The sequence below is a fragment of the Anoplopoma fimbria genome, chromosome 12 (genome assembly GCF_027596085.1).
Source record: "Anoplopoma fimbria isolate UVic2021 breed Golden Eagle Sablefish chromosome 12, Afim_UVic_2022, whole genome shotgun sequence".
Lineage (NCBI taxonomy): Eukaryota > Metazoa > Chordata > Actinopteri > Perciformes > Anoplopomatidae > Anoplopoma > Anoplopoma fimbria.
The window spans coordinates 11,004,543-11,017,529 of NC_072460.1; the positions used below are offsets into that span (position 1 = coordinate 11,004,543).

The 12,987-nt window shown below is 38.7% G+C and overlaps 2 protein-coding genes across 4 annotated transcripts; one reads left to right on the top strand and one right to left on the bottom strand.

The window, feature by feature from the left end:
* Positions 1-1,219: 1,219 nt before the first annotated feature.
* Positions 1,220-5,372, bottom strand: c12h1orf127 (chromosome 12 C1orf127 homolog). Its single transcript, XM_054608661.1, has 10 exons — positions 5,292-5,372; positions 5,114-5,215; positions 4,902-5,026; positions 4,654-4,797; positions 4,517-4,555; positions 4,213-4,350; positions 4,035-4,119; positions 3,146-3,342; positions 2,931-3,048; positions 1,220-2,013 (listed from the first exon to the last, which is right to left on the bottom strand). Exons 1-10 carry the CDS (start codon positions 5,353-5,355, stop codon positions 1,541-1,543), a joined length of 1,485 nt encoding a protein of 494 aa, XP_054464636.1. The 5' UTR covers positions 5,356-5,372; the 3' UTR covers positions 1,220-1,540.
* A 1,109-nt stretch (positions 5,373-6,481) lies between these two features.
* tardbpa (TAR DNA binding protein a) lies at positions 6,482-11,477 on the top strand. 3 transcript variants are annotated; one of them, XM_054608998.1, is made up of 7 exons: positions 6,487-7,288; positions 7,653-7,816; positions 7,952-8,092; positions 8,790-8,960; positions 9,049-9,169; positions 9,933-10,079; positions 10,838-11,477. In XM_054608998.1, exons 1-6 carry the CDS (start codon positions 7,048-7,050, stop codon positions 10,025-10,027), a joined length of 933 nt encoding a protein of 310 aa, XP_054464973.1. In that variant the 5' UTR covers positions 6,487-7,047; the 3' UTR covers positions 10,028-10,079; positions 10,838-11,477. The 3 variants fall into 3 exon arrangements, with proteins under 3 accessions (XP_054464972.1, XP_054464973.1, XP_054464974.1); XM_054608999.1 differs by having other exon boundaries at positions 6,489-7,288; positions 9,049-9,133; XM_054608997.1 differs by having other exon boundaries at positions 6,482-7,288; positions 9,049-10,079.
* Positions 11,478-12,987: the final 1,510 nt, after the last annotated feature.

Here is a 12,987-nt window from a genome sequence, read left to right on the forward strand (position 1 = left end):
CAAGACAAGGCTTGTTTATAATAATGATGAGTGATTATGAGCAATAACAATGAAGACCATATATGGATCACTTCACAGAAGCAGTGTGTGTGGAGGTTGGGTGCCACCATGCTTAGCATCTCCCAGATGTGCAAACCATATGCTCTGACTGAAATTATAACAAAAAAGGAACAATGAAACATGAAAGGGTTTTTTAACTTTGTATAGACAGTTAACAGTCAGTATACAGATAGGGTAATGACCGAGAGAGACCACATGAAAGAACCGGGGATGTTGGCGGGCTTTTTGCACCACTCATTCCATTTCCTGCTCATAAGTTCACAGAGCAGATGGGGACCAAAGGCACAAGGAAGTTTAGATTTTCTGCCCCACAGCCCATTGTATATGATGCATGTAACTGCATAACACTGCACTGCTATCATTTACAGACGCTTTGGTGCATACCAGGAGGTCACAATAATAAAGGTGAAAAAAGGGTGGACGCTAAAGTAAAACATCTTCATGTCCTTTAAGTCAAATTAATCTTGTTCATTCCTGGGATTTTTTGTGGAATGCATTTAAGGTTATATTTAAAGCAACTAATGAGCTTCACTTGCAAAGATGAGGCCCAAATTAAAGTAAACTTTCCTTTCTGCTACATTTTGCATTGCTTGGTGGTAATTCATGTCTCACATACAGCTCAACTGTCAATGTAGACACCAAGCAACTTCAAAATAATATTTTGAAGTGTATACATAAAACTGGTTAATTTCAAGATGAACATCTGTAAGCAGGCTGCCGGCCCATCCAGATACTTTTCTTAAAACATAGGCAATAGTGCCCTCTCCTGTTGGTTTAATATACTGCAGCAACACAGATGCACTAAAAGAAATTATTTTAATGTGTCTATTTCGCCCTAAGAAACACAAACCATCTAAATCATCATTGGCAACCAGCTATTCTGTTTTGAAAATCCAATCTTTATTATGAGCTTCTCTAACACACAGCTGCTCTAGAAGGTGGCATCAGCTGTAACAATTGCAGGGTCTTCTCTTCCTAAGCTTGTTGTGCTGCTCAGATAGAGACATGTTTATTTAACGCCTGCCTTGTCTGCGTCTGGATAATGTCTACCCTCAGGCAACGGCTGGCAGAGGCCGGGGCTTTTTTTTGCTTGTATAATCAACCTTCATAGCGCTGACTGACCACAGCATCACCTTTCAAGACTGCAAGCAGACGTGTAGCACGAGGCACCAATGACAATTTAAAAAAACAAGAAGTGAATAAAAAGGCCTTAAGGTATGTTGTCACTACGGTGGAACTGTATTTGAAATCTAGAGCGACATAGAAAACACAAAACTAAGGAAAATGTTATTTAATAAACCATATAAAGATTTTAGTGATGGGTAACATGGTATTTGAATTTGACAATGTGAGTCCTTTTCTATTGTTTTGATATGAATTATGCTCTAGTTTGCTAAGCTGATACCTAAAAAGACCAAAGCTTTAAAAAGTTGTTGCTTGCAGAATTGATACACTGGATAATGCTGTTTCTGCCAGGTTTCTAGTCCTCCCAAATCCACTCCAGTCTTTTCTGCTTTTGCTGTGCTTTATTCCCACTGGTTGTGTTGAATTGTTGGTACTCTTGTTCAAGTCGAACCGTTGTGAGAACAAATGTTTCTGATGTTTCAGCTGTGGCTGGTGACTCAAGGACATTTGGCTCTGCTGAAGAATGTGTAGTGGCATTTGGAGAATCAAAACTGCTTATTTCAGTGGCATTAATAGAAGCAAAGGTGTCTCTGTTTAATCCAGAGGACAAATTTCCACTTTGACTCTCATCACGGTGGAAATCAAAACTGTGGGCCTCCGTCTGTGTATCAGGTGAATTAGTTGTAGTCATCTCTTCGAATGGAGCTTTCTCATTTAGGTGATCCAACGGCTCTTCTGTAGTTAATCTCTCATGTTTAAAGTTGAGCGTTGAGGAAGCTGTGGTGTTTGGAACGGGAGAGGATGTGATGTGTGAACCAGCAGGCCTGGCTGGGGAGGTATGATTACATCATTTTAGTAACTATGAAATATATCCATAAGCAATATTCCTACCCAACATTTCCAAAAATGATTTAAATATAACAGAATAATGTGACTATGTATCTGAAGATTAAGGAGTCAGAATTATTTGCACAATTTTACAAACTTTCTCTATAACAACACTTATAGAGTCTGTCTCAGCTTCCCAGCAGTAACTCTATAAACTAATACATCCCTGTATTATTATTATTCCACTAAATTGACTTGCTCTCCCACCACTCAAATAATTGTTTTGATAACTGTCACTTTTCCTGGATGTTTGAGCTGCAGAATGCTGTATGTTCAGAGTTTGACACAAGAGGGCTGTTTTCACATTTATCTGTCTAGGGGGAAAGTTTCTGTGTTCACCTTTAATCTGATTTTAACATGTGGATTTACGAGCCATCCCAACTGGTTCGATATGGAAGTTTTGAAGTCTTTACTTACCTAAAGTCTTTGAAGACTTTAGGTAAGTAGGAGACATCTTGTGTCAGTTAAACTTTTGACATGAACAATTTTTGCATGTTCATTGAGTTTCCTTTAATGAAGGAAAGGGGTAGGTGTAAAAAAGCTGAATTATTATGTGGGAAAACCAAGCCAGACACAAATTATTACTCAAATCAGAGTATTTTAAGATGTCTTAAAACATGTCTGGGGGGACCTTTAACTCTGTTTTTTGTTTTCAATCACTTCTTCTTAAACTTCTATCTCACTTTAAATTGTATGAAATGTGCTACTTAGAGTTAAATGATTAATTGACTGAGCAACAAACAAAAGTAAATGCCTTTTGTGACCAGAGTAAAAGCCTTTCAATGGCTAGTGTCAAAATATCATTGGATAATTAATCACCACTTTAGTTTTACTGTGATCATCAGCCGCACACTCACCTGTGCATGGCAGTGTGTTCTCCATGGTCCAGTGCATTTTGTGATTTGTCTCTTTGAAGGTGAGAACAACATCCACCCTGTAAAATGGCTGCAGGAGTTGTGTCCTGTCTGCACAGGTCTTTAAAAGAAAACCTGGTTTAGATGTTTTACACTGAAATTAAACTATGATGATTCACTCTAGATATAACAATTCTAACTGCTGTTTCAGCACTTACCTTGGTCTGGAGTATTTGGGCTGTAGGAATGATCAGTGTCACAAATTCACTTGTCTCATGCGCAGTGAAATTATCTGTCTGGTTCACCGACACATCACTGACTGTTAGTTCTTCGTTGTCACGACTGCCTCGCTTGGTCAAACCCATACGTCGTTTGAAAATATGCAGCACAGTCTCCTCTGGTGTGGATGCAGTCACTGAAATTTACATCAGGTATTAAATGTGCGATTAGTTGTGCTACTTTATACTTATACTTCACTAAATTTCAGATGTAAATATTGCATAATGTTACCTTCACTGCATTTATTCATATGTTGTTTATATGATAAGCGCAAGCAGCCTTTCAGGCTTGTGACACCTGACAAAAGAGCAGTGTGTAGTTGAGGCCACTCTAAACTTCTCGGACTGTTACATTTAAATACCTGTTCAGGCCCCAACGAGGTGAAATAATGCACCATTTCAAAAGTCGCAAAAAGTTTTCTTCTTTCCATCACTCATAGATTATGTAAGGCCCCCTCTTTTTGGAGAAACACAGCATTACACTTCTCAACTTGGCTGGCTAATGCTTCTTGGAAATGTATATAATGTAAAATGATACAAACACATCACAATCGCTGACAGGAGCTACTTTTCTACAGGAAGAGTAATTACCTTACTTTGGATAGTTTAATATATTTTCCAGTGAATACCTCTGTACTTTGAACCATTGGGAGTTTGAAAGCAGGATATTTTTATAAATAATGGCACATTTTTACATCATTGTAGTGCAAATTTTACCTAAGTATAGATTCTGAGTACGTAGTGAATAGTGACTTGTATAAACATGTTAAAGTTTGTGGTGTGGCAAAGAAGAATAACTTACAGGTCTAATTCACTGCTTGCTACCCACCTTTTGGACAAGTAGCTTCCATACTATAGGCATACTGACCACTGACCAGCTTCAAGGACAGGAACTCCCCTTCATTTTCCAAAACCTGTTTTAATAAAAAATACAGTAATGCAGTGAATTGAAGTTGTAATACTGCCATTGGTCACTAGGTGGCAGGATGCTGCGTGTATACTCTTACTTCGACAGGGATCAAGACCTCCCTTCTCCTGCCTTGAACTGTTATGTCTGGTCCGCTAATGTCAATGTTCATCTGGATCAGGCTAGCATCCTCCAGAGCTACAACGAGGTGATTGCTCAGAGACAGCGACCACTGCAACTGTAATAAATAACCAGACATGCAAACATAAAAACACAGTCAGATAGATTAGCCCTCTGCCTGTTTTCTTTCTCTCGTCCAAACACACGCAAAAATATTTGTTCATATTTATAATTCAATCATATTTTTGAGGGCTGTTTTTACAAGGATTGTTTTTAATTGCTACCTCATTGTTCCAGTTGTCATGGGGAACTTGTCTGGTCACCTACAGACACATACAAAGCTTATCAGAATAACAAAGCAAAATTGGTTAAATTTAAAACAGTGAAAAGTATAATTTGAGGAATTCCAATAATCAGTTACCTGAATACACTCTGGGTCACACTGGATTTGCTCTCTGCTTGGCAGTACAGAAACCACGGGACACTTCATCATGAAACTATGAGGTCTTCCCCCGAATCGGTTTATCCTCTTCACCAAATTTAGTGTAAGGGCATGAAAGCCATTCTGTAAAGAATCCCAGAGAGAAATCACCACTAGGCCCATCGGCAAAGGTCAATTGTCAGAGTTTGTGTATATGCATTAGATGTTTCTGAATGCGTCAGACATACCTGCTGCTGGACGAAACATCCAGTATAACTCACTCTAAAAATAAAGTTCTTGTCAGGGTCTCTGTGCAGTGAGAATCCACAGGCAGACAGCTGGAGGTTTAGGTTATCCAGAGAAGCAAGGTTGACTTGCAGAAAGAAAAACTTGATTCAAAGGCATTTTATCTCATATCTATGTCAATATTCTTTTATTGTATTGTCTCAGAAAGAATTACCTTGGATCTTTAGGGCACCAGACAGCCAGAGTCTCAACCCTTCAATCCTCACATTGTGTATCCACATCTCCATGTATTCAGAAAAACATTCCACATCTCCTTCTGAAAATGAAAACATTTTCAGAGATGTGGAAACACCGTTAACAACGACCCTTCATCACAGCAAAAATATATTTACCTGTTAATCTTGTTGTTGGGGTATGAATCCATTCTGTTGTCTGAATGGAAAGCCCGCTCCTCATGATGAAACATTGTAGAACACTAGAAAAAAAGGTATAACTCAACTTAGATTTTGAAAATTGTGATAGTCAAATTTTGTACAGCATTAAGCTACTTACATAGTTCTAAGTAGGATGCCCAATCTTATCTGATCCATGTCACTTCCACTGATGAAATCTTATGTGGGCAGTCTGACCCCGGCCTTTTTGTAGTTTAGTGGACTGATGTCATAAGGGTGTGCGACTCCATACAGGGAGGGGGAATAAACCAGGTGTGTTTGCTATGACAGGTAAATGAGAAAAATGTCCCAAACAATGATCATTGTCTGCAGAAGGTGTGAAAAAGGGTTTCAAGGCAGTTGAAACCCCTCTTTTTTGTCAAGGTTTGGTTCATTGAAGAGATTTGCTGACGGTCCATTGTGAATCAACCTGTAAAATCCAGATTTACCGATTTAATAATCTCAAGTATATTTTAAATAATCGTATGCCACAGTCTCACATACCGTCCAGCTTTTTATTGAAATCATATGATCTTTAAAATGAGGGAAATTTTAAAACAAAACTGTGACCAATGTTTTTCAAAAACACATTTTCATCAAATACATATATTTTACATTTATTATACCATTTTAGACATATCTCCATATAACTAATCCTGACATGTTTGTTATTTTTCAAACTCTGGGATAATGTGGCCAATATTTGGCTGCACAGAAAAATAAGCTGCAACACTGGTGGATACATTTCATTCTCACATCATGATAACATTTTGAAAAGATAATATAGGTGGATTAGACATATAATGATCATAGCCAAATGTGGATTCAACTCATATAATACGGTTGACAAAAATAAATTCCCCATTCTCATGGTGACATGGTATTAAATGCATTTAATATAATTTCTCAGTGCGCATGGTGCGCACCTTTTGTTTAGACTCTTGGCGCATCGTTACATGTAAGACTTCAAAGGGTAAATCAAGATCTTTAAACCGTTTCCATTGCAAGTTATTGAAAACGACAAAAGTAATACAGTTAACCACATAACGTCTAAGTCAGGCCTGCTTAAAGTTAACCGGCCAATGCTTACCTGGAGTTAAATAATTGACTTAATGTTCTCATTTTAATTTCTGGCATCCCCACGAAAACCTCACAGTGGGCCCTCCCAACAGGATGATGTCATCTCTACAAAGTGCGCAGCCATTTTGTTAGCTAGCTTGAGGTTATAGAGGTTAGCCGTGTGCTGCTGCATTGTATGTTGTCTTTACGCTTTTGTACGTAAATCTGAACGAACAAGATACTTTGTCGATGTTGATGTAAGCGTACAGTTCTCAGCCACACACTCGCAGACAAGAGGCGGACTCGTGCGTTTGTTGATAGTGAACACTGCGCGAAACTGAATGGTCATTCATCTTTCAAGCCGTCTTGGGTTTGCTAGCTTGTTAGCTAGCTAGCTGACTAACGTGTTTACGCGTGCTGCGAGCGGAGAAGAAAGCTAGTGACTGTTACAGCGTTGTTGAGTGAATGTTTGCGTCTCACAAAGTTTGTCTGTTTACGTTTGAGTACCTTTGTGTTTCAGTGGCGTCTCTCAGCTATCTGAAGTAACGTTAATCTACAGCGACGACCGACGCTACAGACTCTTGTGCATCATTCCCTGATTGAACTTTAGCTCCATCGGCTGCTTCCACTCGGACCAGCGACCGACCATTTAGAGACCATGTCAGAGTTGTACATTCGTGTGGCCGAAGATGAAAACGAGGAGCCCATGGAGATCCCTTCAGAGGACGATGGCACTATTTTGCTGTCGTCGGTAGCGGCACAGTTTCCAGGAGCGTGCGGGCTGCGATACAGGAACCCAGAGTCCCAGTGTATGAGGGGGGTCCGGCTCGTGGAGGGGGTCCTGCATGCACCCGAGAACGACTGGGGAAACTTGGTCTATGTCGTCAATTACCCTAAAGGTGAGATGGTTTGGGATGAACTAGATGGATCACGACCTTATGACCCACCATGATTTCTTTAATGCTCTTGTAAGTGAATGGGAGTTGATCCCTGCAGCCAGTTTCCAAAGAAGTGCTGTTAAAGCAGCCTATATGTGTGCTTTGGTATAGTAGTGCTTTGGTATAATGGTCCTACAGCCAGATATGAAGCTAATGTTCTCATACTTTTGTTCATGTATTGTAACTGTGCTGTCACAACCAGACAGTAGAGAGCTCAGAGGGTCTGTATTTTCATCTGATTATTACACCCTTTGTCTATGAACTGTGGCCTTGAAACAAAACAAAACTTTGCCTGATGTGACCCGTATCTATTTATTCTCCACAGATAACAAGAGAAAGATGGAAGAAATAGATGCTGCCTCAGCCGTGAAAGTGAAAAGGGGATTTCAGAAGACATCAGATCTCATTGTCCTCGGGCTGCCGTGGAAAACAACAGAACAAGACCTGAAAGATTATTTCACTACCTTTGGGGAGGTCATCATGGTGCAGGTAGTGACATCTTGTCTCGTTCTGAATGTTTTTGTCAACATTTTTTTGTTAGGCTTAGAGTGTAATACTGATATCTTATGATTCTGATTTAGTCTCCATTTGTAATTAAGCTTGCATGTCCTCTGTTCACTCCAGGTCAAGAGAGATTTAAAGACTGGCAACTCCAAAGGGTTTGGGTTTGTCCGGTTCACTGAGTATGAGACACAAACCAAAGTGATTGCTCAGAGACACATGATTGATGGACGATGGTGTGACTGCAAACTTCCCAACTCAAAGGTATTATGGGCACCACATTTGTGCAAGTATAGTCCTGAACCTCATGGTATACATAAATTCAGATTGTCTTTGGGTCAAGGGTCAGTTGATAAGATATTGGTGGTCATCATCTTGATTTTCTGCTCTAAGAAAAAGTATTTAACATTCAGAGCACCAATGAGCATGTGACCTGTTCTGCACTGCTCTCATACAGCGGTTACAGCTGATATTTCTGTCCTGAATGGCAGCATTGTCGTAGAAGCATAGCACCCACCCTCTAGTTCCACCTCAGGTATACTCTGTCAGTACTGTTGGCACCATCAGCTGTTAGCCGCCGTTTTGCTGTCGCCATGTCGAGAGCTTTTGAGAGGCAATCGAAATGCTCCAAATCTTGGATCTTGCACCTTTTAATGTGGATTTAATTTTCTTGTGGAGAAACTCATAACCTACAGTTTTAAGGAGGAAAGCAAAACTCTTTTCCATTTACAAGATATGTCAAACCTTGAAAAACAAACTGCAACAGTTTTTGCAATCTATCTCCTATTTCATTTACAACATTTGAAATGATACATTCACTGAATTGCTGTCGATCTAAACAACTGTTCTAGTTTTTCAATTGAAATGCACTTCACAAATGAAATGTTTAGAAAACTCATTCTGATTAAGTCAGAAGTATAACTTCTACTTAACTTATTGCTGTGCCTGTTTGTCCTCTCAGGCGTGTCCCGATGAGCCCATGCGGAGCCGTAAAATCTTTGTTGGCCGCTGTACAGAGGACATGACAACCGATGAGCTGAGGCAGTACTTCATGCAGTACGGCGAAGTCACTGATGTCTTCATCCCCAAACCTTTCCGGGCTTTTGCATTTGTCACGTTTGCCGATGACCAGGTGAGAATCACCATAAATGGCAGAGTTGGATTGTAAGTTGCTGGTATAATGATGACTACTGATAATATTCTCCTCAACTCTTTCTCAGGTTGCCCAAGCCCTGTGCGGAGAGGACTTGATCATCAAGGGCATCAGTGTGCACATCTCCAATGCTGAGCCCAAACACAATAATAGTAGGCAAATGATGGATCGAGGGCGGTTTGGGGCTGGTGGGTTCAGTCAGGGCTATGGCAGTAATCGCGGTGGGATGGGCAGCGGTAGTGGTGGGGTTAACTTTGGGGCTCTCGGTCTGAACCCGGCAATGGTGGCTGCTGCTCAGGCAGCGCTGCAGAGCAGCTGGGGAATGATGGGCATGCTGGCTAACCAGCAGGGTCTGACCACAACGGCAGGCACACCCACTACAACCCGAGACCAGACCTATAGCTCTTCCAGCACCAGTTACAGCAGCCCCAGCTCAGCTAGCCTCGGTTGGGCTGCAGGCGCTAACACGGCCTCCAGCGGTGGCTTCAGCTCTGGCTTTGGCACCTCTATGGAGTCTAAGTCTTCTAGTTGGGGAGTTTAGATAGATTAGAGTTGCGCTTTTCTGTTGCTATTAGGCTAATCTGGTAAGTATACATGCAGTGGGGAACTGCTTATATCTTGTGTTCCTATTATTAAAATATACTGCCTTTTATTTTGTTAAAGAGAGAATTTATACTTACGTGTGACTGATAATGTAGTCATGCATTGAGTGGGTGAAAAGTTTAGTTTGTTAGTGGAAACTGCCACACTGCATTTTGTTTTGATTTTAAATGTTAAACACAGATCACTGTGCATGAGAGATAAATATTTATAAACATGCACGAGTATCTTGAGAGCCCCCTCGTCCCCTTGTAAAATGAGCTTGATATAATTGTATATCTGTATGCAGTTCATTGCTTCTTTTTGTTTTGACGTCATTTGGAAACGCCTTCATGAAAATCTCTTCTGCAGTTCACCAACTCTTTCCCAATTTCCCGGGAGGAAGCGCCTCATTGGCTGCAATGTTCGACAGATCTCAGTATCAATTCCCCTCTTCCCATGTGTAAATGCTTTGCCATCAAAGAACACAGCTTCACTCTGCATATACTGTGTTAGACGGTGGGTGTTGTCTTTTTTTCCTCTCCCCTTTTTAAGGATATAGAAATCTTGTCTGCTCTTGTCGCTTTTCAAGATCAATGAGTGGGATTGATGTTGGACCGAGTGAGAGTGAGCGAACGGGAGAGCAAATTGAAAGAAGTGTGAGAAGGACTGTTTGTGCGAATATATTTTTTTTTTTTTTTTTTTTTTTTTTAAGAGACAAATGCCTGCGAGAGTTGAGAAGAACCTGTGGCTTTGTGCGAGTGTGAGAGGACGAAGCAAGTACGAGTGTGTCCCAAATGGCCATCACAAGGACATTTATTGCATCTCGAGATCCCTATGGTCTCTGCTTTGTCTCATCATTTTCTATCAACCTTAATTCTTAAAAAAACAGTGAAATGTCAAGTGCTATGAGTATTTGTACCTTTTCGTAGCTTTCTCTTGCTGTGTGATTTAATGTGAATGCTGTGTCTGGTTGTTTGCTTTATTTTCTCCTTGTTACCACCCTCTCTGTGTGAAAATGTGACTCTGTGCTGGTGAAGTCTGTGTGGGAAAACACTGATGGTGTGTTTAAGTTTGAGGTTGGTGTGGTGAATGTTTGAAAAGTTCCCATTGAAAGTTTGTGTTTGAAGTGGTTACGAATGCTTTTTCTATGTTTTGTGAATCAAAGGGAAGTCTGAAATAAAACTGAATTTGACTAGGTATAATACACTCTTGACAGTGACTTATTTTTGCCTTCACATTAATTGAAATGCCAACACTTTAATTCACATGTATAGGGACCTCGGACATGGACAGCCCAGGTTTTCGTCAGAATCCAGGTTGGAGTCAGTTATGGAGAAGCTGAAGACATTGTTGGGTGGGCCGGCACAAACCAAAACCAACAATGGAATTGCTGCACGACTGCCTTAGTCCTGAAAAGGATCTTCTTCACTTCACTAGCAAGAAACCTCGGACCATCCCGTAATCAAATTTAGAGCGGACCATACTCAATTGGGCAGAGGTATTTGTTCATACCTACAAATGTCACAAATAGGACCGAAGTCACTTCAACAGTTTGGCAGCGGTCATTCTTATTTTTCCCAAAACCTGTGAAACACAAAGTCTGCCTTTTAATCTGAAACATGCATTTCTGTCAGTGAATGCTTTTATTCTTTGTCCTCGTAACACTCACTGTTAACTTATGAAAGTATTATCTGGTAGGTTTCTTTTCAATGTGATCAAAAAGCATTTCAACAAGGCAAGATGTTTCTGTTATTTTTTTTTTTATCCTGATTGTAAAGTGGATGGAATGTATCACTAAGAGATTTAAAAAAGGGATTTAAACAACTGATTGAACATGCCAGCAGGAATTTTCACTTTCTGTATTGAGATATTTTAGTATTGCGGTGTAAAATAAACAGGTTTTTGAGTTTTTAATCACCTGTCGTCTCTCAATGTAGAAAGTATTTTTCTTACAGGACTCCACCGCCAACAGTTATTTTTTACAGTTGTCCATGCCTTCAATTGAGTCAGTTTCGAAACATGTACTGCTCTTTGTTGTCAAAAAGTCATAGTATAGTATCTCGAAAAAAGTCATAGTATAAAATGTTGAAAAAAAGCCATAGTATAGTATGTCTAAAAAAAATAATAGTACAGTATGTCAGAAAAAGTTTAGCAAGTAATAAAAGTCAAAGTATGTCAATAAAAGGCATGGTATTTGTCCAAATAAGTCTAACAAGTCAAAAAAGTTAAGTCACATTTTAATCCGTCCATAGTATATTATGTCCAAAAAATCCCTAGTTTTACAAGTAAAAAAGGTCATAGTATAATGTCGAAAAAAGTCATAGTACATGTCCAAAAGAGGAATAGTTTAACAAGTTGAAAAAAAGTCGTAGTATATTTCCAAAAAAGGCAATAAAAAAAGTCTTGGTATAGTATTTCAAAAACAGTCGTAGCATAACATGTCAAAAAAAGTCATAGTGTATATATATGTAAAAAAAGTCAAATTATAGCATGTCGAAAACCGTCATGTAAAAAGTCCCTTTGTAGCATGACCTAATATAAAATCTTCAAAAAGGTCAAAGTAGTATGTTCGAAAAAAAGTCTTAGTATAGTATGTCAAAAAAATTCATAGTTTAACAAGTCAGAAAAAAAGTCATAGTATGTCTAAAAAAAGTCATTTAAAAAGTAACCTTGTGGCATGACCTAGTATAAAATGATGAAAAATTTCTTAAAGTAGTATGATCAAAAAAGAAGTCATAGTATAGTATGTCAAAAAAAAAGTCTTGGTATAAAATGTTGAAAAGAGCCATAGCATAGTATGTTGAAAAAATTCATTGTTAAACAAATTGAAAAAAAAGTCATAGTACAGTATGTCAAAAAATCCATAGTTTAACAAGTCATAAAAGTCATAGTATAATCTGTCCAAAAAAAGCAATGAAGTTATAGCATAGAATTTCGGAATAAGTCAGATTTACACCAGTCAAATTGTAATGCGTGCCGGAAAAAGTAATACTATAGTATTTTGAAAAAAGGTAGTATAGTATGTCAAAAAAAATCTTAGTTTAACTAGTTGAAAAAAGTCATAGCATGGTATGTCGCAAAAAGTTATTGTAATGTATCATAAAAAAGTCTTACAAAAAGTCATAGCATAGTTAAAAAATAAAGTATTTTTAAAAAGCCACAGTATGGTATTTCTTAAATAACGTCATAGATTTATATCATATTTTTTAAACATTTAAAGTATTTAATCAAATAAATCTTTCTTTCTTTATAATTATAATATTTGAATCAGTTTTCACAATCTTTAATGTCATGCAACCAACACAATATTTTAAGCAGCTTGAAACAATTTTGTTGTTGATATTCACTTTCTGGCTATGTAGTTGATTTTGTATCAGAACACCGTTAAGTAGAGAATGTTTGATCTCGATGAATTGATTGGCAT